At 53.2% G+C, this 26,199-nt stretch overlaps 1 protein-coding gene across 1 annotated transcript; it reads left to right on the plus strand.

Moving 5' to 3' along the window:
- Nucleotides 1-26: 26 nt before the first annotated feature.
- Nucleotides 27-25,749, plus strand: P3H1 (prolyl 3-hydroxylase 1). Its single transcript, XM_044996369.1, has 15 exons — nucleotides 27-456; nucleotides 6,017-6,169; nucleotides 7,911-8,100; nucleotides 8,426-8,557; nucleotides 15,454-15,593; nucleotides 16,678-16,767; nucleotides 17,054-17,106; nucleotides 17,590-17,711; nucleotides 17,981-18,108; nucleotides 18,962-19,057; nucleotides 19,501-19,651; nucleotides 21,036-21,153; nucleotides 21,659-21,734; nucleotides 24,119-24,259; nucleotides 25,089-25,749. The coding sequence occupies exons 1-15, from the start codon at nucleotides 43-45 to the stop codon at nucleotides 25,230-25,232; spliced, it is 2,148 nt and encodes a 715-aa protein (XP_044852304.1). The 5' UTR covers nucleotides 27-42; the 3' UTR covers nucleotides 25,233-25,749.
- The last annotated feature ends 450 nt before the right edge of the window (nucleotides 25,750-26,199 follow it).

Raw genomic sequence — 26,199 nt, forward strand, 5'->3', positions numbered from 1 at the left:
GGGGCTCTGCCGCCGGTCCTGTCTGTCTCTCCCCGCTCGGCCATGGCGCTGGCCGCGCTGCTCCTGCTGCTGCTGGCGCCGTGCGCGGCGGAGCCCCCGGAGCCGGCCGAGCCGCCCGACGCGCTGTTCGCCGCCGGCTCCGAGGCGTACGCGCGCGGGGACTGGCCCGCCGTGATCCTGCACATGGAGCGGGCGCTGCGGGCCCGGGGGGCGTTGCGCTCCCAGCTCGTGCGCTGCCGTCTGCGCTGCGCCAACAGCACCGCCTGGTCCGCGGGGGAGCCGGGCCCGCCGCCCGCCCTGCGCGACCTCCTCTTCTTCCGGCAGCTGCTGCGCCGCGCGGCCTGCCTGCGGGCCTGCGCCCCCAGCGCCCCGTCCCGCTACCTGCTCAGCGAGGAGCTGGAGCTCGAGTTCCGCAAGCGCAGCCCCTACAACTACCTGCAGGTGGCCTACTTCAAGGTGAGGGGCCCGGGGGCGAGCCTGGACCCGGGGAGGGAGACAGAGCAGGCCTGGCTGGGGATGGAGGAGCCCCCAGGGAACAAGGGAGAGCCCTGGGTCCCCGTGTCTCTACAGGGGGGCTGTTTCCAAGTGGATCCAGGCAGATTCAGAGGATGTAGGGAGGGGCTGGCTGGGGCCCAGTGGTGGGGCTGGGAACCCCAGGTGAGGTTGAGAGCAGGTGAAATGGAAGACCATGGGTGGAGCTCTGTCTCAGGTGTCCAGTGCTCTGCTCTAGTTAGATAAATCGCAGGGGAAATCAAAGTGCAGCATCCCCTGGGAGGCAGGGTCTCCATGCTCTCTGCATTGTGGTGCACATGGGCTCCAAAAGCTGGACACTCACACTTCACTCACCAGCTACAGCAGGCAGCGTGGGGGCCGTTTGCAGCCACTAGGACGTTTGGGGTTGAGAAATGACCTTGTCTGCAGATCAGACCTGTTACCAACTGCAGGAGCTCATTTCAGTGTGAGACTGAAAAGTTACAGGACCATATCTGGTCTGTCTGCTGCCCCCTAATAAGGAAGGGAGTCTGTCCACATCGGACACCGTCCAGTGCAGTCACTCCTATGTGGCAGTGGTGCTGAGCATTTTGCTAAGCCATGGCCCAGCTGAAAGCCAATGCCTATTCCACGCTGATGGTGCACACGCAGAACTGTCCATACTGGGCTGGGCTGAATCTGGGAAGAATGGTCCCTTGAAATATGTGTTCACAAATTATTCTAAACAATCTGTTGCCCTTGTATCTAGCTGTGACTGTGTGCGTTTCCCAGACCTGAGGAAGAGCTCTGTGTAAGCTTGGCTCTCCCACCAACAGAAGTTGGTCCAAAAAAAGGTATTACCTCACCCACCTTGGCCCTCTTAACGAGGGTCAAAATGGACAGCATGCAGATCCATTCGTCCTTTCCTTGGGTACCAATCCAGAGGAGCCATGTGCTGCTCTTAATGTAGGCACATTTCTCCTTGGGGAGGGCTTGCCAGCAGTTGTATTAGGCGGGGGTGCTGGATGGTGCTAGGAAGGGAGGCAGCTGCATCTGGAGGGGGAACAGGATGGTGCAAGAAGAGAGGCTGTGGGAAGGGTGCTGGGGAAGGTGCAGTCTGTGACTCAAGGAAGTGCATGAGGGATCAGTGAGAGCATGAGATAACACTAGAGATGGGCAGAAGGGCGCTCTCTGGGAGTTAGCTACAGGCAAGTATTGTGCTGTGACTGGTAGGGTAGATGATGGGGGCAGTGCCAGGTCTCTGGCCCCAGCATCACCTGGGTGCCACATGGAAATGGACATTCCCCCTAACTCCTTTTGTGCCTTGCTTTGTATTTACACATTTCCTTTTCCCCAGTTCAGCACATGTAACAGAATCCAATCTAGGAGCTTTCCATCCTCCCCTCTCGCTGCTCCTCCCATCCCAGGGCAGGGCAATGGAGTTTATGCCACATGTGCAGTCCCAGTTGCTTCCAGATGTCTCCCCTCCTTTTCCTGCAGCAGAAAGTCCAGCCCCCTCTATTCTCCTCCTCCCTTCTTCAGAAGCTGGAATGCCACGTAGTGAGCTGGGGGCTGTATCATCTTTCATGCCCAGTGTAAAGCTATCCACAAGGGTCTCGTGTTTCAGAGCTGATGTCAAGTGCAGTTGTAGTCAGAAAAGTGAAAAAACTGGCCCCTTTGTACACTCTTCCTTGCCGCTGGTGTGTCTTTGTCCCATTCAGTGACCTTACTGAGACGTGTAAGTGTTTACACCCATTAGATCGGTATTTTAGTGGTAACTAACGTTAGCGCTAACAATGTGCCCCACTGGGCACTTAAAGGAAATACCTGCAAAGAATATTCTTGGGGTCTCAATCCCCTCGGGAAGCTTTGTATTGCATCAATGATCACATTAACTCTGTGACACAGAGACTCTCCTGTAGCCCAAGAATAGTGGGCCACAGACACTTTTATCTCTGCTTTGCCCCCCTAGGAGGCTTTAAAAAAATACTGGGTCAGGTTGATTTAAATGTCAATGTAATCACACTACTGTTTGAATAGTTTTTACCTATTGGCATTACAAGTAACAGCTAAAATCAAATACTGAAGGCAATGAGAGGAAAACATATTTGTTTTTCAGTTTGTTTACTTTGTGCATTTAACAGTTTCACTCTCCGCTCTATACTTCGTTGGTGTCTCTCTTTACTTGTTTTTCACAGAGCAAGAGAGAAGAGAAAATATTTTTAAATGGAAAAATGTAGATTAAAAAACTACAAGTTTGGCAGAGCAGCTTTGGTAGATGCAGAACCTGAAACTATTCCACAGTGTTTTGTTTTGTTTTTTTTATTGATTAGATTTCACCTGGATGGGCCCTCTAAATTCTCATGAAAATTAAACTATTGGGATAAGGTGCAATTCATAGAATCTCAGAAGGCAGAAATGAAAAAGGCCTGTTCAGCCCCTGCCAGCATAGGATCGGTCTGTATGGTGCATTCTGGACTTTGTCTAGTCCAATTTTCAATAACTTAAGAGTCTGGGCTTCCACTACTGCCCTGTATATCCTGTTCAGGTTTTTATACTGAACCTATCAGGGCAGTGTCTGAGTGTCTTCCAGACCTGCATTAAACAACATGCCTGACATCTGTCACACATGATGTCTTCTCTATTTCTTTCTCCCCCTGCCCCAGGGGAAGGGAAAAGGGGGATGTTTTCCCTTGGGAAACTCTTGTTAATTATCATTTGAATGACCATCGCTAAGGCTACGTTTTAGTCATGGGTATTTTTAGTAAAAGTCATGGACAGGTCATGGGCGGTAAACAAAAATTCACAACCCGTGACCTGTCCATGATTTGTACTATATACCCCTACCTAAAACTGGGGCTGAGGGTGCTCTGGGGGGGTGGGCCAGAGGTGCTGAGGGGATGGCCCAGGACCCTCTCCAGGTGCTGGGGGGGAGGTGGGCAGCAGCACATGGCCCGGGACCACTGCTGGTGCTGAGGGGGTGGCAGCACGCGGCCCGGGACCCCTGCTGGGGGAATGGGGGCTGGGCGGCGGAGCTAGCAGGCTCCCTACCCAGCTCCGCGTGTCCCTGCAGCTCCTAGGGGGATGAAAGGCTGGGGGGCTCTGGAGTGCTGCCCCCCGCCATGAGTTCCAGCTCCACAGCTCCCATTGGCTGGGAACCACAGCCAATGGGAGCTGTGGGGGCGGTGCTTTTGGCCGGGGGACAGTGCACAGAGCCCCTCCTGGCTCCGCCATCTTGGGGCTGCAGGGACATGCCTGCCGCTTCTGGGGAGCCCCAGGTAAGCACCACCCCTCCCACACACACACTGCCCCAGCAGCAGCCAGTGCAGTTGGTGCAGGGGCTGCTTGATCTGCTCAGGCAGCCCAGACGCAGCCTTAACCATCACTCCTAGAGGCCCCATTCAAGATCAGAGCCCCATTATGCTAGGTGCTGTACATACTATACATAATAAGAGACAGTCCCTGCCTTAAAGATCTTGCAATCTAAAGAGACATAATGGGTGAGAGACAGGAAAGATTATTATTCCCCTTGTACAGATGGGGGAATGAGGCCCAGAGATTTGCCTGAGGTTATACAGGGAGTCTGTGGCAGAGCCAGGAACTGAACTCAGATCTCCTGAGTCCCAATTCAGTGCTTTAACCTCAAAACCATCCTTCCACTCCAAAATAAGGACGCATGGACAAAGCCTCCCAAAACCTGGGAGTGAACCAGTGATCTTAGTTGAAATTTTGTGCTGTCCCTGCAAGACAGCCAGACTTTCAAACAGCTGGGTTTAGCTAATGCAGTAGCAGCCCCCAGCCTAGGGTTCTGTGGAACACAAAAGAAAATAATTTTTTAGACTGATGTAAGGTATAAGGTGTGTATGGAGAGCTGGGGAGGAGAGAGGCTTAGTATTTTGGTTAGTGAGTAATGACATCCAGCTGTGACACAGGCAGTTTGTGATGTTTCATTCAGTCTGGGTCTGGGAGACGTTCCTGGTGAGTCTTCCTGGTGAGTCGGCAGGGACTGGCTGGGCTGGTACAGTTTTCCACACAAATTGTCTTGAGGGGATGTTCTCCTGTGGTTTTACTACACAAGCAGTTGAAGAAGCCAGCTGCTTTCCCCAGTAGATTAAGCTTGTCTGGTCCTAGCATTCCCCCAGAGCAGTGTGGGATTTTCACTCTTCAGCATTACGCATCATCCCGAATTCACTGGGTGGTTTATTTGTGTTCTCAAGCTGTGGGTCTCCTTGTAAAGTTGACCTGTGACCTTTACAAAAACGTGCTTTTGCTCTTTTTTGCTGTTTTGTGATGGATTCATTTCTAAGCAACTTAGTTATGGTGCAGTTCGGGTTGTTGCCCCAACTCAAACATTTGAAATCCTCCGTAGGGTTGTGTTCCCTTGCCCCAAAGAGTCAGTGAGACAAAGCAAAACAAACCACAGACCCATTAAAACCAGGAACTGCTCCATTGAAGTGCTGCTTCCCACACCGTGTGGCTGTCCCGGGCTATATTGTTATTTGCGAGTGGGGAATGTTTCTCTAACCTCAGGGAAACTAATAGTAAGAGATCCCCACTGCCTCTTTAATTGTGACTGCAGCATGAAGCACGGATGCGAGGCAGCGCTCAGTTTATCCAGCGTGATCTCTATCAACCAGCAGTGATTATTCCTGCCCCAATTCAGTGCTGCCACACAGACCACACCGAGGGCCCCCTAGGATGGTGGGAATAAGAGACCTGAATTGGAGTTCTGGTGGGTACAGTGAAATGGCATTTTTTTTTATTAGGGAAGGGTCAGGTGCTATGAGGTTACTAGTCCTGTTGTTAACCTGGTGTGGGCATGCACAGGGCCTGTGGAGAGTGGCTGAATTGGGGTGTGCTGTGGAGACAGGGACTATGGCTGGATGGAGTTAGGCAAATCCATAGAATCGTAGAATATCAGGATTGGAAGGGACCTCAGGAGGTGTCTAGTCCAAACCCCTGCTCAAAGCAGGACCAAACCCAACTAAATCATCCCAGCCAGCAGGGGCAGCGTGCTTGGGGCGGCAAGCTGCGGGGGGGCGCTCTGCCGGTCGCCGCGAGGGCAGCAGGAAGGCTGCCTTCGGCGGCATGCCTTCGGAGGGTCCGCTGGTCCCGCGGCTTTGGCAGACCTCTCGCAGGCTGCCGCCAAATCCGCAGGACCGGGAACCTCCTGCAGGCAAGCCGCCAAAGGCAGCCTGCCTGCCGTGCTTGGGGCGGCAAAATGCCTAGAGCCGCCCCTGCCAGCCAGGGCTTTGTCAAGCCTGACCTTAAAAACCTCTAAGGAAGGAGATTCCACCACCTCCCTAGGGAACCCATTCCAGTGCTTCACCACCCTCCTAGTGAAAAAGTTTTTCCTAATATCCAACCTAAACCTCCCTCACTGCAACTTGAGACCATTACTCCTTGTTCTGTCAACAAGAGAGAAGTGGTTGAGACCTGCACCGTGCTGATATAGTAACATGTTCCCAGGGTGCCGAGTACACCATCCCTGTGTGGCGAGGAGTCCAGGCTTCAGTCTCACTTTTCCTCGTGTTTTTTTGCTTAGATCCACAAGATCGATAAGGCTGTGGCTGCTGCTCATACCTTCTTTATGGGGAACCCCGACCACGTGGAGATGAGGCAGAACCTGGAGTATTACCAGATGATGGCAGGAGTCAAAGAGTCGGACTTCACAGACCTGGAGGCCAAGCCCCATATGGTAAGAAGAACCCTCCTCCCCCAAGTGTTCCCTCAGGGTCAGGGCTTCCACCCTCACCCACCAGCCCAGCACCATCATTTCCTTGGGCACTCAAAGTCTGTTTGGAGAGTATGAATGAGCAAAGTCTCCCTCAGCACCTGCAGGGCGGGTGGCCTCTGGAGCTGACCTGCAATGGCTACAAATGATGGAATAAAAAGGGTGTCCTATTCGCTGGTTTATGACAGGTAAAGAGGCTGGGGGGAGAGTTCTGCTTCTGTGGTAGAAGTTCAGGTCCTGTCTGATGATGGAGACCAAGTGAAACAGTGACATCGTACAGGACAGGGAGGTGAAAGCTGAGTGATTGAGAAGTAAAGGATTTTGTCAGTGTTGTAAAACTTTTCAGGTCTTTTGCTATTTTTAAACACCTATTTAACTACCAACACCCAGTGAACACTGTAGAAAAAGGATGTCACAGTTAAAGATTTGACTCCCCTGCCCTTCAGCTCAGGTGAAGCCCTCCGGGACAGCCAAGGAAGATCAAACCTGATCTTATCAGTACTTGTGAGTGTTTCGGGAGGAGATGGGGGAAGCAACCTTTCAGGGAAGGGCCCACGTCGTAAGGAACCCAAGCCCATGTGTCAAAATCACTTCCTTAGCAGGCCACCCCTAAGGTTCGAGAGCAGGGGCTGTGATTGTCTCGCTCTGGCCTTGGCTATGAGTTTGTAGCAAAGGGGCTCACATGACAGGAGGAGGCAACAGCCTGGTATCCTACCCCCAATTCCCTCCTGACTACCCTGCTGTGTCAGATTCTGCATCTAGCCAATGAATATGGAGGGGACTGGGCACTTCTGGTGCATCCTCACAGATAGTAAAACTCTAGGTGTTTTTCTAACTGGTAGAATTTAAAAATGGATGGTAATTAATTTAAAATAATGGAGAAGCCCTGGAACCAGGGATCCTAAACCATCCAGCCTGCATTGTCACCGACGCATGAGATTCAGGGGTGCGACTGGACAGGGGAAAGGCATATGGGACAAGAGCTCAATGGCCTGGCTGGCTGGCTAAAAGAGCTGTGCTGTATGTGCAGTGAAGTGGCCACGTGCCGGGGGCACCAGTAAAGGGGCCTTTGGGGAGAGCAGAATTCTCCCACGTGGAGCAGCGTGGAAGTGCACCATTCCTGTGACACTGTGCTGAATTGAGAGCCCATCCCAGTGCACAGAGCCAGAGAGCTCTTCATCTTTGGGAATACCTGAAATGTGGAACTGGATGGATGGATTGATTTTAACTGTGAAATTTCCAGCAGCAAATATTGGGGTGGGGGGATTTCTCTCCCTCTATTCCCTCCTCAAACACTCAGACACATCATGGGAAAGAGCCAAAATGTTACATGCCTAACGGACCATGTATTGACCTTGGCCCAAACAAATGCATGAAAGATGAGAGCCCTGGGTAGCATTATTGGCCACAGTAGACTAACCCCCTCTCTGACAGAGCAGTTGCTTTTGAAGGCTGTATTAATCTGTTGTTGAAAGAGCATCTGTCCTCTGGCCCCATGGTCTGTGTGGTATGTATTCAGCCTGCCATCTGCTTGGAGATCTCTTTTATTGAGGGACCCTCTGAAGTTGGGCAGCCACAATCTACTGCCCCTGGGCCCCAGTGATTAGAGGGTGGGCGAGATACTGGGGGGACAGTGCTGAACTGCACCCACAGTGGAATGTGTCTGGCTGGGGCCTGGGTTCACTTTCCTCCTGGCTCTTTGCAGCACGAGTTCCGCCTGGGTGTGAAGTTCTACACAGAGGAGCAGCCACAACCAGCCATTCTGCATCTGGAGAAGGCCCTGGAGGAATATTTTGTAGCTGACACTGAATGTCGAGCTCTCTGCGAGGGGCCCTACGATTACGAAGGCTACAACTACCTGGAATACAATGCTGACCTGGTCCAGGCCATTACGGGTGTGTGCACCGGGGTAACCAGCTGGCGTGTAGCACAGGGACTGCCTGCCTCGAGCCCCTGCATACTGTACTTACTGCTGTAGCTTTCTCTTTGAATGTTTTTGGCTATCAGGTCAGATTTCTGGGGCACTTTCCACCAGCGAGATGGGGGGTTGATGGCTCGAGAGTCTGTGCTAAGGTTGAGCTAATGGGGATTTAAATTCCCAAGCCTATTTTCTTGGTTCTAATGAAGGTAATGCCTGAGTGAAGCCCCCTCCTGGCTGAAGAATGCTGCTCTGGTACACATCTCTCCTGACCCATAAAATGTGCTGTCTTTCTCTCCCAGATCATTACGTGCAGCTGCTAAGCTGTAAGCAGAGCTGTGTTACAGAACTAGCCTCCCAGCCGGGCCGGGAGAAGCCCATTGAGGATTTCCTTCCATCCCACTTCAACTACCTGCAGTTTGCCTATTACAACAGTAAGAAGCATTTCTCTTATTTCTGTGATGCTTGGGAAGCCCGGACATTAGGGTTCTTGGGGTCACTGGCACACAATTTAGCTGTCTTCGTCCCTCTTTCTTTTGCACAGATAGCAGAGGGTACAAGAGTCCACACAAAAGAACTACCTTAGAAGAAGATTATCAGTGTTGCAGAGTCAGGCACTGAGAAGTTAGGAAACACCAGAGTTACTGTTGTCCAGGCAATGTGCTCTGCCCCTTTATGTACATATGTTATGATAGAACCGTAAATTACACTAGTTCATATGTTTTCCCACAGTGCCCTCGCATCATTCAGTGCCCAGAGGGATGGTGCAAGGGAACGAGGCAGCTGTTCAGTATTTTTTTCTGTTGCTTGGCCTGCAATGTGCAGCCCCAGGACTTATTTTCTACTCATTATCCAGATGCTGCACTGACTACGGAATCTTTTATTCCTTCCCGGGCTTTTCTATTGCACTTGTAACTGTAGTATCTGAACAGCTCACAGACATTCACGCGTTTATCTTCAGTACCCGGGTGAGAATAGCAGAGGAGCGTTACAGTTGGCGAACTGAGGCTCAGAGAGACTAAGGCCAAGTGTCCACTGATTCTGGATGTGCACTGAGCCCCTCTGAGAAATGGCACCCTAGGCGTCTCCAGCTGCGCACCCAGAAAACGTTGGTCTAAGTGACTTGCCCAACTTCATACAGAACCAGGAATACAACATAGTTCTCCTGGCTTCCAGTGCAGCGCCCTAACCCTGAGATCAATGTTCCGGATCTGGATTACGGTAGCACCTAGAGGCCCCGATCGGGATTGCGATGATCCCTCATGCAGGGTGCTGGACAAAGCAAGGGCGTGAGATGGGCCCTTCCAGTCCCAGCAAACGGACAGGCTGAGACTAGCACAATATACAGAGACATACATAGCACTTGCGAGTTAGGTTAGTATTTGTTTGGTTTTGTTTCCTAACCCTTCCCAAACATTGCCCTGGCGGCCTCGCCTCTGTGGTGGTGTCCCAGCCAACCCGCTCCACGATACTGACCTAGAGTCACAGGTTTGGTAAATTCGGCCTGAGGTGGCATTTCTACGTTTGGCAGACCCAGCTCTGCCATATTTAAAACTCGGGTTCTGTTCCTGGTGCAGTGTCTGATACTGGGTTATCTCATCCGTAAATTGGGAGAAATTATACTTACCCCTACACTTCTGAAAAGCTGTGAAGTTCCAAGTTATTAACGTCAGTCAGTGGGAAAGGTCAGACTAGAACTCATGGTCTCCTAACCCAGCAAACCTCACTTGGCCAAAGGGTATTTTGGGGAAGGAAAGTAGCAGTAGCAGCTGGAGGAGGATCATCCTCTCTCGTACATATCCCACTTGGTGCACTAGCTCATTGTGTTTGCTGGTTGCAGGAGGCTTAAGTAGGCCTGGTGTCAGGCCCAGCACAACTGGAACATTCCGAAAATTAAGGGCCAAATGTCGAACAAGTTCTGCTGTGTACATGCAAATGATTTTCTGAGGCTTATACATTGGCCGAATCTGGATAGGTTTTGTGGAGATAGTGAAAGGCACCTACCTGGTCCCTGTCAGCATTTAAGCACCTGCTCCGAACCAAAGAGGCATTACCACTATTCAGAAAACAGTCCGAAATTTTTTTTTTTTAACATTGGCAAAACTGCCTATTTTTCACTATCCTCCTCCTAGGAAACAGCTGAACTGCCTCTCAGCTTCTGCATAAACTTTCCAGAACAAAGTCAACCCGAGGAAGAAATGAAACCTGGAAAACTTCGGCTCAAATTATTAGTTTGTCAGAGTTGTAAGGGACTGAAAATGGAAGATCATAATGGAACGCGTTAGGTCTCTCTGTGCACTGCTTAGAAATAGTACTTAGACGCATATTCCAAGTGTGAAAACTAGTAGGCCTGCAGCAGTGATGCCTGATGATGTGGAGATGGGGTGAGCCTCTGAGTCCAGTATCCTTCTCCTTGCTTTGGTAACATCCATTACCTGTCTCCTAGCTCTGTGCTAACTGTCCATGCTCCTGGTATGCTCCCATCCCAGGGTATTGGGACCTTCATGTCTTCCCATTTCTCTCTTCCCAGTATCTGATTTATTTCCTGCTTGCAGCCTCCAACCAGGTGCTTTCATTTAGTTCCTCCCTGTCAGCAGATGAGAACTGAGTGATTTCATTGCTTCCTGGCACATAGTTCTTTGTCTCCAGCAGGTGGTGTGGTTTCTTTTCCGCTAGGCTGGTAGGTGTCTGGCTGCCATCCCAAGAAGGAAGCTGCAGCTGTTTTCAGAGTGGTGAAGTTCTGGCAGCTCTGAGCAGGGGGCTCCCCTCCCCAGGTGCAGACTCCAGCGACTCAGTGGCTGTTGCAGCACGATAGACATGGGAGTAGCAAAGGCCCAGGGATGTTCCCATCACAAAACAGACACTTGTCAATATTTTGTTCCTGTTGAACTTTGAGCAAAACTGTCAGGTGGGAGTGGAAGAGCCGGGCATCTGGTAAAGGTGCTCGCCAAAGCCTTCCACACGCAGTGGAGCTTAAGTCTGTGTGTCTGGCTCTTTTTCTTGGCCACGCTGGCTATGGGAGCAATGCTACATTCTCCTGCTTAACTGGGGCTGCTTCTAGGGTCTCCCTCCCATCACCCCATGCCCCCTCCTCACACATGGGCAGTGGGACCGTCACAAACCTGAGTTGCACAGGGTATGGTCACCCCTTGCAGACCCAAAACAAGGCTGTGACCATGGGTGGCAAGTTTGTAGAAATTTTGGTGGTGCCCAGAACCCGGCCCCCAACTCCGCCCCCCAAACTCCGCCCCCACCTGCCTAAGGCTCTGGGAGGGGGCTCGGAGGGGGAGGTCTGGGGTGCAGATCCTAGGCTGGGGATTAGGGTGCAGGAGAGGTGCAGGGTGCAGGCTTTGGGATGGAGTTTAGGTGCTGGGTGCAGGCTCTGGGCTGGGGCAGGGGGTGGGTGTGCAGGAGGGGGTGAAGGGTGCAGGCTTTGGGATAGAGTTTGGGGTTGGGAAGGGCTATGTGGGAAGGGGGAGGGGGTGCACCTTCTTGGGAGGGAGTTTGCGGATAGGAGGGAGTACAGGGGTGAGGGCTGTGGGGCTGAGGATGAGGGATTCATGATGCAGGAGGGGGCTCAGGGCTGGGGCAGAGGATTAGGGTGCGGGGGGATGAGGGCTCTGGCTGGTGCTGAGGTGTTCATGATGCAGGAGGGGGCTCAGGGCAGAGGGTTGGGGTGTGGGGTGAGGGCTGTGGGGCTGAGGATGAGGGGTTCATGATGTGGGGGGGCTCAGTGCTGGGGCAGAGGATTAGGGTGCGAGGGGATGAGGGTTCTGGCTGGGGATGAGGGGTTCATGCTGCGGGGGGGAGGCTCAGGACTGGGGCAGAGGATTAGGGTGCAGAGGGATGAGGGTTGGGGCTGAGGATGAGGGGTTCATGCTGCGGGGGGGCTCAGGGCTGGGGCTGAGGATTAGGGTGCAGGGGGATGAAGGGTTCATGATGCAGGGGTGCTCAGGGCTGGGGCTGAGGATTAGGGTGCGAGGGGATGAGGGCTCTGGCTGGGGCTGAGGGTTTGGGGCATTGGAGAGGCTCAGGGTAAGGGCAGCCTGCCTTGCCATTAATAGAGGGCAGGCGCTAGGACCCTGCGGCAGCAGACAGCAGTTCTGCCGGGAGCCGATCTCTGGCAGCACAGAGCAGGCAGGGGAGAGGCGCAGCTGCTTTTTGTCAGGCAGAGACGCGGCGTGGCGGGGAGGGCACACGGGGGGGGGTGGCAGGCGGGGGCTGGGACCTGCTCCAGGCAGGGACGCGGCGGGGCGAGGAGGCCTGTGGGGGCCGGGGCCCGATCCAGGCAGGGCCGGGGGAGAGACCCAGCTCCAAATATTGCTGGAGGAGGGCCCCCAGCCCTGAATATTCCTGGAGCCCGGGCACCGCAGGTGTATATAACCTGTGTCGGAGAAAAACTCAGTTCTCGCTTTTCGTTTGGGTGCAGCAAAATCAAATACTTTATTCTTTCTCTAGTTATTACAATAGAGGGAGGAAGTGCCCTAGGACACAGGGTTGCCCCAGTCCCGGACGGGTCTCTCAACTAGTAAACAATTACAGCAAGCATTTATACCTTTGTTACAGACAATAACTAGCAATAATACAGACAATAATGAGCAACAACTGCATTTTGTTTATACATAAGCCATCCTGCTATCTTATTTTTCTCACTCCTAGAAGACACCAGTCTACATATTTGGTTATCAGTTGCAAGGTCTGATAACCAAACTTTTTACACAGTTCTTTCCCTCTGCCTCACACCATCCTCGCTTCTACAGGCCTCACGTCATTAGGGTTACAGCTGGCCTAACTCTTGCTAACTATTAGCTTGACTCTTGCTAACTGACTGACATGCATTAAAATCCCCTTCAAATCCTTGTTAATTCTTTCCCTACTTCCACACTTGCCGCCTATGGCTGTGACAGTGGCCTGAACGGGAACTGCTGAGCCGGCCCTCTGTCACCCCAGCTCCAATTTCAGGAGATAAAGTGGAGCTGGCTAGAAAAACCTGTGCCTGATTGGCAAAGGGGAAACAGCAGACAGTCTGATTAGCCTGGGGCTGTATCAGGCCCAGAGGAAGGAAGCAGGGCGGGAAGCCAGAGAGTGAAGGGAGATTGGTAGTTCTTCCTTCCTGCCTGCCTGCAGAGACCGAGAAGACCCTAAGGCTGAACCCCCCCAAGCTGTAACTGGTACGAAGGTGGTGGATTGCACCCTGTAAATAAACTGCACCGGTGATTGCTGAGTCGGAAGGCCTCTGAGTGGTTTTTGGAGCAGAGCAGAGGCAGGACCAAGAGGGGCCCTGCTACGCCCTGTTGCAAAGGCTCTTACCAAATGCCAACATGCTTTTGAGCCTTTCCCATCCTGCTGTGGACTCACACTACAATTCTCTGAAAGCTCCTTCCAGGCCTGAGGGAGGTGTTGTTTCCAGGGCTCATTCCTCTGAAATCAGGTGAACTCTGCTGTGTCCGAAGCAGATTGGCCAGGCCCGGGAGGAGTAGGGAAGATGCCAGACTCGCTCTTCTCTCTTCACCTATACAAGAGGTGCATGATTTCACACTAGCTGGTTGCAGCACAGACCAGATCTCATTTCTCGGAGTTCTTATATTATTCCGAGCTCCCTCTGCTCCCTTTTGTGATTTCCAAACTGGTTTGTGCTCTTGATCCATCTTCCCAGTTTGTGCTTTACTGGAGTTACGAAGTACATCAGCGAAGGATTGTGAGTCAACCAGCCCTGCGCAGGGAGATCCTGCCTCTGGCTACTTGGAAGAGAGGCTTTGCCTGATGTAGAAGTAGTCAGAGCGGAATGACGAGCTGAGAGGAGAGATCTCCCTGTTTCCAGAGCATCCAGGACAGTTCCTACTGCAGAGCCAGTTTCTCATCACTTGCGGGGGAGGGATTTGAGCTTTGGCCTGCTAAACCCAGGGTTGTGAGTTCAATCCTTGAGGGGGCCACTTAGGGATCTGGGGCAAAATCAGTTTTTGGTCCTGCTAGTGAAGGCAGGGGGCTGGACTCAATGACCCTTTGGGGTCCCTTCCAGTTCTAGGAGATTGGTATATCTCCATTAATTTATTTTTTATTTATTTACAGCACTGGCCAGGTCTGACACCATGACCCTTGTATTTCTGAGAATAAGTGATATCCATTAAAAAGTGTAAGGGAAACCCCCCTTGTTTCACCTACTGGCTGGGTTATAGCAGGTGTTGCAGTTACTATTACAGCTGTGCTTCAGAGCCATTTCTCATGGCTGTTCTTCTGCAGTGCAGGGAAAAATTGCTCCCCATGATTGTGAAACCGGGAAACAAAAGATAAATGTTGGAAATCAAATAGGTCCCATATGAGGAGAGATTAAAGAGGCTAGGACTTTTCAGCTTGGAAAAGAGGAGACTAAGGGGGGGATATGATAGAGGTCTATAAAATCATGAGTGATGTAGAGAAAGTAAATAAGGAAAAGTTATTTACTTGTTCCCATAATACAAGAACTAGGGGCCACCAAATGAAATTAATGGGCAGCAGGTTTAAAACAAATAAAAGGAAGTTCTTCTTCATGCAGCACACAGTCAACCTGTGGAACTCCTTGCCTGAGGAGGTTGTGAAGGGTAGGACTATAACAGCGTTTAAAAGAGAACTGGATACATTCATGGAGGTTAAGTCTGTTAATGGATATTAGCCAGGATGGGTAGGGAAGGGTGTCCCTAGCCTCTGTTTGTCAGAGGATGGACATGGATGGCGGGAGAGAGATCACTTGGTCATTACCTGTTAGGTTCCCTCCCTCTGGGGCACCTGGCATTGGCCACTGTCAGTAGACAGGATACTGGGCTAGATGGACCCTTGGTCTGACCCAGTACGGCCATTCTTATGTTCTTATGATAAGACTGAACATGAGTGAGTAACCAGTCCTAGTCTTCAGAGAGAAAAGGGTTTGAACACCAAAGTTTCTCACTGCAGGGAATTGGAACTAGGTAAGTTCATGGATGATGGGTCCATCAGTGACTATTAGCCAAAATGGACAGGGATGCAACCCAATGCTCAGGGTTTCCCTAGCCTCTGACTGCCAGAAGCTGGGAGTGGATGACAGGGTTTGGATCTCTTGATAATTGTTCTGTTTATCCCCTCTGAGATATCTGGCATTGACACTGTCAGAAGACAGGAGACTGGGCGAGATGGACCATTGGTCTGACCCAGCATGCCTGTTCTTATGTCTGAATCTGACTCTGTGCTAAATCTGAGTCTGACTGTCCTTGTGCTGGAAATGTGCCCTAGCGTCGTTCCTGTTCTGTACCCCTCCTTGCCGGCATCCTGCAGAGCACAGAGGAACAGCTTCTCTTAATGAGCTGATTTCTCTTTGCAGGTGAGAATTACGAGAAAGCCATTGAATGCGCCAAGACCTACTTGCTTTTCTTCCCTAATGATGAAGTGATGAATCAGAACTTGGCCTACTACACGGCTGTCCTTGGGGAAAGGCTGGCTGCACCTATCGGTCCCCGAGAAGTGAGTGATCTTCAGTCTGTCCCTGCAAAACCACTCCTCAAGTTCTGCCAGTTTGCTGGGCTCATCTCGTGATTCCCAGGCCTGTTGAAGCAGCATCTGCAGACCTGGGATTGGTATTTGTAGGGCAGGCGGGCTGCAGTCTGGTTAGCATTAGAATTGGCCGTCTTCATTCACCGCTTGTACGTTCCAGTTGGTGCTGAAGGGACTGGACACAGAGCCCCTGGTCAAAGCTCAGCCTCAGCAACACAGTAAAAATGGCTGCAGGGTTTTGCAGATTTCTGTGCTTATGTGAGCCAGGAATAAGCATAAGATAGCCTCCTGCCTCAGGGCACCAGCCAATCACTGACTGGCAGGGCTAGGGAGAAGCCTATCCTGTCGGCATGTTGGTGCGAGCTGATCCAGTGTGGGGTTCTGCACCTTCCTCTGAAACATCAGGGCCTGGCTGGTGGTGTAGGCGTTTCGTTTGCAGAAACTGCCAAACTGACCGAAATGGAAAATACCCAGCCTGAAGCAGACATTCAGTGTGGGATGTTTCGGCCCAGATGGTTAAAGTTCGGCAAAGTGATAAGCAAATGAAAACAGGATTTTATAATGGGGAATGTTGGGCAGCTTACGTGGTGATGGTGCAGCCAGCCCCACCTGTCATAAAAACATCTCGCCAAATCAATTTGTTGACTTTATTTGCTACCATTACAAAGTAGGAGTTAATGGAAAGGGGGGATGTTTTATGGCGAGGCTGTGGGTAGGGGTGAGAGCAGCTTTCCATTTTGAACCTGGCGTTAACGCTCATCCCTAAGTTTTTCAGACTGGAAATGTTCTCCATGGACAGAGCTATATAGGGACCCGGGACTAGAAGAGCAGGAGGCTGCAGGGCTGGATTGAGGTGTATTGAGAGGGATTGAAACGTGGCATAGAATAGCAGAATCATGCACTCTCATCCCCACCACACCTCCAGTTTTGGAATTCTGTTGCTCTCTGTAATGCTCGTCTCATGGCTGCTGGTTCCCGCACTAGCCAGACCAGCTTGTCTGTTGGAAAGCCCATGTAGGCTGCTCTGACCCATCTGTCTCTCCCACACTTTCAGAACATCCGGGTGTATCGCCAGCGCAGTCTGCTGGAGAAGGAGCTGGTCTTTTTCAGCTACGATGCCTTTGGGATCCCATTTGTGGACCCGGTGAGTGGAAACTCCCTTGGCCTGGTACTGGACACACCTGCAGGAACTCAAAGTGGGCAGATTTAGACTGAATGCTCGGGGGTGGGTTTTGTGGGGCACCAAGGGGAGGAGCTGTGCTGGGGGGGTGGATTTGTGTAGGAAGAGAGGAAGCTGTGATGGGCTGATTGCTCTTCAATGGCACTGCTGTCTGTCCCTGCCCAGGGCTGCACCCTTGTGTCTGAGCCATGGCTGGGGTGTCTCGGGCAAGGATGAGGTTCCTTATCTCTGGTTTCTTTCCTGTCTTTAGGACACGTGGACCCCAGAGGAGGTGATCCCAAAGAGGCTGCGTGAGAAGCAGAAGTGAGAACTCATTCAGTGACACTGGCTGGAGCATCGTCTCTTTGCTCCCACTGCTGGCATGTGGAATCGCTGTCGTGGGGGTTTCTGTTAGTGCGGGTTGCAGCTGGAATCCTCCAAACCCATCTGCTGCAGCTGGGGGGTGGGGAGGGGAGCCTGGTGGTTCCAGGAGTGGCTGCAAGGGTTTCTGGGGGATGCTGTGTAACATGGGAGCTAGGGCTGGAACGAACCGCGTCAGGAAGGTGTTACGGGCATGTCATCAGGCTGCTGAACCCCCAGCCAGGGGCACTGCCCGCCCTGTCCGCCTGACTGTTGAACCCATCCCACAGCTTCATCTCCTTCCCCTGCACCTCTTGGTCTCTGCCCCCTCTGTGGAGGCCTCAGGATTGCTGCCCCCAGCCCCCTGCCCATCTCCCAATTGGCTGATCACTTAGACGTCCGCCCCAGAGGCTGGAGAGCAGCTCACAACAGCTTCTTTGTGTCCAGGGTGGAGCGCGAGACGGCGGCTCGAATCTCCGAGGAGATCGGCAACCTGATGAAAGAGATAGAGACTCTGGTGGAGGAGAAAACCAAAGACTCTGTGGACATGAGCAAGTTCGTGCGGGAAGGTAAGAGAGGGAGTTGTGAAATGTGACCCCAGCAGACGGCCAGGCCGTCACTCCTGTGTGCTCCATAGCTGGGGGCTCTGAGCAAGGAGCAGGATGTTCAGTGCCACCAAAGGGGTGGCCTATGGCTGAGGCAAAATGGCATCTCCCCTTCTTGTGCCTGCCACCCTCTGTACGTGTCACACAGCCAGTGCTGGCAGTGCCCTCTGACCCCCCTCCAACCCCCCGGGCTGAGGGCTCCCCGACTCCACTGTTGCTCCTTGGCCCTGTAGGTGGGCCCCTGCTGTACGATGGGCTCAGCGTCACCATGAACTCCAGGCTGCTGAATGGCTCTCAGCGAGTGGTGGTGGACGGAGTCATCTCCGAGGAGGAGTGTGTGGAACTGCAGAAACTCACCAATGTGAGTAGCTCATCGCAAGTTCCAGCACCCGGAGGCTGGGGAGGCGAGGGGAGAGGCTGGCATGGCGGCTGGAGACGGACAGCTCTAAGCGATGCGGGAGAGCGGGCTGAGGTTGAGCAGGGGCAGGGAAGGGGTTGCTTTGAGTCACCCTGGGAGGGGAGGATGGGGCTGGAGTGTGGAGAGCATTGGGGAGGGGGGCTGTCACCTATTTAAAAGTACAATCCAGAGTGAACTACTAGAGAGGAATTAAATTCAATCTTGTTCTGCAATCCTGAAGCCAGGACTTTAGTTCCCCAGTGCAGCCCTCCTATCCGCCTGACTGGGGGGAATGTCCCGTCCCTCTGCCCCATTGGCTCCTGCATGCCAGGATTGTCCTGTTACCGAGCTCAGGGCATAACTGCACCCCCATGGCGTTGGCTACCACGGGTCTCAGGCCGGTATGGGGAGGGTCTGTGTCTGCAGGGTGGGGCCTCTGACCAGAGCAGGAAGGGGGTGCGATAGTGACACCAGGACAGGGTGTGGGAGAGCTTGGCTTGGGAGGCTGGATTCAGGGTAATGAGGATCTGCAGCATGTACCAGCGTGTCAGGGGGACGGGATCTGAACTCCTTGCCTGGGACCCTAAACTATTTCACTGGGACCATGTTACGGGTTCTAGCCTGGCCAGGCCCCAGTGCTCTTCGGCGTCACATCTGCCCCTTTCCAGGGAAAAGCCTCCCAGAAAAGACTGGGGAGGGGTGGTTCTGGCCCCGTCGTGCCTGCTCAGGATCCCTGAGGGCTTGGCCTGTCTCCCTGCCCTTCTCTCAGGAGCAGGCGGCAGCGTGGGGGTCTCACATCTGACCCTGGGTTTTGCAGGCAGCCGCGTCTGCTGGGGATGGCTATCGTGGGAAAACCTCCCCCCACACTCCCAGCGAGACTTTCTATGGCGTGACGGTCTATAAGGCCCTCAAGGTAGGATTGCTCATTTGACTGAGGGGGGAGGCTCTGGACGTAGGTTGGGAGAAGAGTGTGGCTAGCACTGGGGAAAGGCTGGGAGGAGCGTGGGGGAGATCGGCTGGAAGGGATGGGGCAGGAACTGGAGACATAAACAAATTTGGGGAGCCCCTCGAGGAAGCCCAGTTCGGAGAATGGCGGAGTCACCAGGGTGTGTCCAGCCCATTCAGGCCCCCAGAGTAACGATTGGTGAGTTTACAGAACTGCCCCCATATCAGCTGGAGGGGGAGGGGGGGCGCCCTTTGTGCCCCCCTGTATTGCAGAGAGGAAGAGCTGTCTCTATCATTGCTGCCTTTCCCTCCAGTCCAAACTGCTGGCTCTGGGGACAAAGTCCGGTGAGATCACTGGGGAAGAAACCAGGCCGCCTGACCGCTGCTCCTGCTCTCTGTCTCCCCCTGTAGCTGGGGCAGGAGGGCAAGGTGTCCATGCACAGCGCCCGGCTCTACTACAATGTGACAGAGAAGGTGCGGCGTGTGATGGAGTCCTACTTCCGCCTGGACACCCCGCTCTATTTTTCCTACTCTCACCTGGTGTGCCGCACAGCCATCGAAGGTGAGTAGCTGGCGTGCTCCACCTGCCCCTGTTCAGTGGGCTGCTGGCCTTGGGCTTCCCCCTTCCCGGTGGTTGTGAGTCAGGCTGCTGCTAGTGGCAGAACCCCTCCTTCTCCTCCCACGGCCCTGTGGACAGCTGCTGCCAGGGGGACTCCCTTCACAACCATCAAACACTTCTCCAGTGGGCTCTCTGTCTCACACCTGCCTCGTAATACGGATTCTGCCCTCGGTGCCACCTGTGCAGCCCAGGGAGTGTCAGTGGGTTGGCCCAAGTGTAAGTGACTGGCACTGAGTGAACTATTCTGCTGCTGTGCAGGAGGGGACAGAATCCAGCTTCCTCCCTATTGGCTGGGCTGGCTTTGCAGGGCTAACAGGAGGAAGAAGCTGTGCAAACTTGATTGCTAAATCCAGAGAACGTGGGGAGTGAACTATGCAGTGGGAAAGGGAGATGACGTGTTATAGTCACTGCTCAGAGCTTCAGTCACGTGTCCTAGACAAGCACCAAGGTTCTGCCTGTTCTGTGGCAAGCTGAACCCCGTCACTTCTGCAGAACTCAGCCCTTGATTTTACAGCCGCTTCGATTAAAAAATGCCTCCGTTTGCTGGCAGCAAATAACAGCATCACATAGAACAGCGGCCGGGGGTTGACAGCTGGATGGGGGGTTTCCAGCATTCAGAGGCACTTAGCGCTCTTAGCCCAGATTGTGAAATGTATTGCGGTGTTGCTGCACGCAGTGTTGCAGAGCCTAGCTGAGACTCTCACTTTCCAAAGTGATTTAGGAACTGAGCCAAAATCCTATCAGTGGGTTTAGGCTCCTAAGGAACATGAGACTTCGGTTCCGAAATCGATTTGCTGTTGCAGTGCTGAGCCCAACGACATGTACATACCTTTAAAAATGTGGGAGGGAGGTGCTGAGTTCCATGGGCAGGGGCAGATGTGACTGGAATTCTGGGGGTTGCTTGAAACCTAGTTCCCCACCCCAGGAACTTGGCCAGCCGTTCCCAGTATCCCCCAGTGCATCCTACCTCACTGGAAAGTGCACTGGCTGGATGTGTTTGCTAGGGTGAGCAGTGGGATAGTTATTACATGTCATTGTTTGAACTGGCATCATGAGCTCCCATTGAGATGATGGGGTAGGTGTGGGGGTGTTGCAGCCCTAAAACACTCCCTATAGGCCTAGGGAACAAGGGACCAGAGCTTTGCCAGCTGCCACTGAATTCTGGCCTCCCCAAAATTGCAGGTCAGAGCATTGTGAGGGGAGAGGCTCATGGGGTGAGGGCATCCTTGCTGTGAGCGCCCTGGGGTGCAGGGGTTGGTGACCATAGACGGACGTCCTGCCGTTTCAGGACAGGTTCTGTAACCAACCACGCTTCATTCCATCTCAGATAAGCAAGTGGACCGGACAGACTCCAGCCACGCCGTGCACGTGGATAACTGCATCCTCAACGCAGAGGCCATGGTGTGCGTCAAGGAGCCGCCGGCGTACACCTTCCGGGACTACAGGTAACAGCCATGCGAGCAGTGCTTGGCTCAAGGCACAGCCTGCCTACACTCACAGGAGTCCCCATCCTCATCCCACAACTGCCTGGTTCTGCTTGGTCACCTGATCTCTGGCCTTTCAGTCCCTACTGGGGAACTACATTTCCCAGAATTCTGCACCGAGCCCCAGTGACAGACAGGCTAGGAGACCCACACTTAAAGGGACTAACACACCCCCTTCAGCAAGGTCCATGTAACTAAGTATCAGAAGTGTGGCCACAACTGCTCCCAGACGTTGTGTGTGAAGGAAGATCCAGAGCTCTCTGGCGTTCAGAGGCCCTAGCAGCAGGGCTGCAGAGAGGCGCCCTGCTGTGCTCACTGCCTGCTTGGGAAATGGGGAGAGGGATCGGTAGGTGTCTCTTCTCTGGCTAGTCCTCGCAAGGCTGGGAGCCTGGGGGTGGAGCGAGGCATGCTGAGGCCCTAGGCTGCTGGGTAGTGAATGCCTTCTCTGCTCTGTGTCTGGCTCTAGTGCCATCCTGTATCTCAACGGGGACTTCGAAGGAGGAGCTTTCTACTTCACCGAACTGGACGCCACCACTGTGACTGTAAGTAGCTTGTCTGCCCCAACCACATAGTTTGGGCAGCTCTGGAGAGGTTGGCGACTCGTTTCTGCTCTCCCCAATTCCTGCCTCACTCTGCCTGTGGCTGACACTCGGGGTTCACCCTGAGAGCTTGTCTACTCGTGAAAATTAATTCAGAATGAGGTAGAGTGTGACTTTAAAGTGGATTAACTACTCCTAATTAACTCCCTCTGTGGATGCTTTGATTCCAGAATGCTTTATTCTGAATTAGCTCAGTCCGCTGGACTACGAGCATCTGTGCATGGAGCTGGTCAGAAATAACTCCCCACTGTTACACTGCCAAGAGGGCGCCCTGGCTCCCCGGGCTGAGCGCAGGGACCGGCCTGCTGAGCCACACACAGCATGTAGAGCTGGCTGGGCTGGGAGGCAGCGTTCCCGCTGTTACCCTGGTTGGAAAATGGAGATGGCTATGCTCTGATGTGGGATGGGGCCTCCTCTACAGAGGGGTGTGACCGGGGTCCCAGTGGGGAGCCAGCCAAGGTCACTCAATTAGGGTGAACTGCAAAGAATGGGGCAGACAAACCCCAAAGCTGGTGAATAATTCAGTACTTAGATTTACCCAGCCAGTACTAAACAGCTTCTTTTGTACCTCACTGGTTATCCAGAAACCAACAACACAGTTCCCTTAAAGCAGGGGTCCCCAACGCAGTGTCTGCAGATGGCGCCTGCAGGGGCATCTAAATGCGCCCGTGTCCTGGCCGGCGGTTGAGCATCTGCCGAAATGCCGCCGAAATTAGGCGATTTTTCGGCAGATGCTCCACCGCCGCCATGGTCCTTCGTCTGACGCCTGCCAGATGAAAAGGTTGGGGACCACTGCAAAGTAACCCTGCCTCAGGCCTCCATCCAGGTACCCAAGTCAATAGGATGAAGATTTCTGAAAATTGTATTTCATCATATAAAAGGAAAGGTTCTACTAATCCCAAAGGATTGGACACAGGTTACTGAATATTCCAGATCTTACCCAAACACGTGCTACAGCCAATTCTTATTAACTAAACTAAAATGTATTAAAAAACAAAAGAGAGAGAGAGTATGTTTAAAAGATCAATATACATACAGACATGAGTTCAATTCTTGAGGTTCGGATTCGTAGCAGAGATAGTGAGCTTTGCAGTTGCAAGGAGTTCTTTCAGAAATGGTCCATAGGTTATAGTCCAATGTTTATATTTCAGTGAGCAGTGGGATCTCAGTCCTTGTGGCTTAGGCTTCCCCTACAGGAAACCTTAAGCAGATCAAACAGGATCAGAACCCAAGGGTCTTTATATACAGTGTTCTAGCATCCACTTGACTGTACAGTCCTGGGTAAACAGTAGGCTTTGGATGTAACCTTCTGTTTTCTAAACACCAGTAATTAGTTACACAAATTAACATAGGGCAATTTATCCATTAGGCGGTCTATCACAAACTTCAGAGACCTATAGACAATGACATTATTTCACCCAAGATTCATCTAAATGTTAATATTCCCTTTTGATCTCGGAATTAGTAGCTATAGTGACAGACAGGAGCTGTCTGTTTACATGGGTAGCATCTCAGATACACACAATTAGTATCTCTTCTAACGATACAGGTTTGCATTGCAAAGTTCCAGCCTATCTAGCCATCGAATGGCCCTACTTACCATGTCTAACATGTCTTTAAAGGTCGGCTTTGGGCTAATTAGCCTGCAAGCTGTTTAACCCTTTCTGGCCACGGGTTATATTTTGTATAAGATTTGTGCAATTATGCATTGTGCATTAATGACTTGCATGGTTATATGTTAATTAGACAATGTCACAAAGGGCAGAATGGGGGCTGTGCTGCAGTACAGGGCAGGAGTGATCCCTGTGGCGGAGGGGGAGCTGCATCTTGTCACGATGCCCGGCATCTGACTCCCAGGCTAGCCTCCATGGCCTCCAGGAGCCTGGGGAGCTTCCCCCACAGGGGAAGCCACCAGTGGCAGAGCATGTGCTGCATCGCTCAGTCTGGCTGCAGATGGAACCTCCAGGAGAGCTGGGGAGCCGAGTGCATATGGCCTGGGCTGTCCCAGCCACTTCCTGGGCAGATGCCCCCACTCCCCGGCGTTGCCTGGAGTTTCCACTGCACAGCAGGGTCTAAGAGCACAGTCCCCTGCCGCCACCCCTCTGCAGTGGGATGCTTCTGCCCTGCACTGGGGACTCTAATCCCCCCAATATCCCCTCTCCAGCTGGCCCCCAGGGCCCTGTCTCCCCTTTTGCACACCCATCCCAGTGAACAGCATGCTCCTCCATTGCCTGGCCTGTCTGCTGGCTCTTACCTCACCCATCCCTCATTACCCGCTGCTGCCTGGATGGCTAGGAGCTCCTAATCCGTGCATCTGCCCCCTGCAGGCAGAGGTGCAGCCGCAGTGCGGGCGTGCGGTCGGCTTCTCCTCTGGCTCAGAGAACCCTCACGGGGTGAAGGCCGTGACCAAGGGCCAGCGGTGCGCCATCGCCCTGTGGTTCACTCTGGACCCGCGACACAGCGAACGAGTAAGTACTGCCCCGCATTGGCATCCTGTCTCGGTACCTCTCCACTCACACGCACGCCTGTCCCCCAGCTGTGCACATGCTCAGTCTGCCCACTCCTCCTCTCCCCTGCCTTCCTCGAGGAATGGGCTCTGGGGCATGGGAAACAGCTGGGTGAGATCCCCGGGGACGTGCCTTTCCCCCTGCAGCTGCTGTGCAAGTGTCAGGCTGTGAAAATAGCAAGGGCAAGCCTGGGCTGTGGCAGGGGGTGTATTTTAGGTAGAGGTTGAGAAGTTCTAATGTCATTGGACCAAGCACTGGTGAGACCCCATCTGGAGCAGTGTGCGCTCTGGTCTCCCATGTGCTAGAAAGATGAATCCATGCTGGAGTGAGGCAGAGAAGGGCTGCTGGGATGCTTAAGGGGATGGAGAGCCGATCTTACGGAGCAGACTGAAAGAGCAGGGCTTGGGTAGCCTGAAACACAGGCTGAGGGGGAGCTGATTGGTGTCTATAACTACACCAGGTGGGGTGAAGAGCCATTTAGGCTAAAGAACAACATCACGAGAATAAATGGGCTGGCCAGGCGTAAACTCAGGCTGCACATTAGGAGGTTTCTATCCATCCGAGCAATGAGATTCTGGAGCAGGCTCCCAAGCTTCTGAACGGGGTTATCTGAACGGGTGGCTACGACAGCAGGGACTGGACTCACTGACCCAGGAGGTCCCTCTGAGTCCTATGCCCTTGCATTTGGGGTGTGATCCCGTTATGTCCTGGGGATCCCCTCCCCGGTGCTACAAGGGCAAAGCAGGGGGCTGGCTCTTGCAGCGTGCTCTAATCTGCCCTTCCCCCGCAGGAGCGCGTGCAGGCCGATGACCTGGTGAAGATGCTCTTCAACACAGAGGAGCTGGATTTGTCTCAGGTGAAGGGGCCGGAAGCAGAGCTGCCAGCCACGACGGACGATCCCGGGCAGAGTGTAGAGGGAAAGGACGAGTTGTGATGGACCTCCAGGCAGGGCCCCGTTAGGCGCCAGCTTGGCCCCACTATCGCATTTCAGGACTCAAACCCCCTTGACTGCAGCTCGTGGATTCAGGACACTGGACCTGGGACTGAAGGCGACTAATTCACTTAAAGCCCTTGGCAGGAGCAGAGTTTTCCTTGGCCTGCCCAGAGGCCAAGGCGTAGCTGGGGCTGGAGAGGAAACTTCGCTGGATTTGCTCTGGGCCAGACGCCTCAGAAGTGCCTGGTGTCGCTAGTCACATCCTGCCTCCCCCATCTCCCGCAGCGAGGATGTGGCTAATCCAAGGTGAGACTGTGTGAGACATGCACGTTCTGGGAGGGATCAAAGTTCTGGGCTGCTGGGAGGACTTCCGGTGCCTGGAGTTAAGGGGATGCTGGTCAGGGTTGGAGCTGCAGCCAGTGAAACTCCAAAGGGCCCGTTGGTTTGAACACACTACACGTCACGGCTGTTTAAGTACCTTCCAATGACCACCAGGGAATAAAGGTTTCTTTTCTAATCTGTTGGTGTCTCCTTTGATCAGCCCCTTTCTGGGTCACAGCCTGGTGTCTGTGTGGAAAAGTAGAGTCAATCCCCAGAGTGGATAGATAGGCAGCAGTCCAGGCACCCGTTGGCTCCCTGCGCCATGGGATGCTGCGAAGATGTGTGGGGTGGAGGGGTCTGAATGCCCAGGGTTCCTGCTGCAAGTCTATTTGCTACAGAGCTGTGGATTCTGCACCATACTCCCCACTGAGGACCTCGTTTGGGAAGTGTCTGGTATCCACTGCAGTCCGTGTCCTCCTTTGCCCCACAACGGCCCTTTAATAAATGTCTTCCTCTGGCAATGGACCATCTGGATCCCACTCTGTTAGCTGCCTTGTGTACTGTCCATGCTTGTAGTATCCTCTTATGGCGGCGATGCCCTTGTCCCCTGCTCTGTCCCTCGCTTAATCCTTCCCTTGCTTGTCTC

The sequence above is a fragment of the Mauremys mutica genome, chromosome 21, assembly GCF_020497125.1.
Source record: "Mauremys mutica isolate MM-2020 ecotype Southern chromosome 21, ASM2049712v1, whole genome shotgun sequence".
NCBI classification, from domain to species: domain Eukaryota; kingdom Metazoa; phylum Chordata; order Testudines; family Geoemydidae; genus Mauremys; species Mauremys mutica.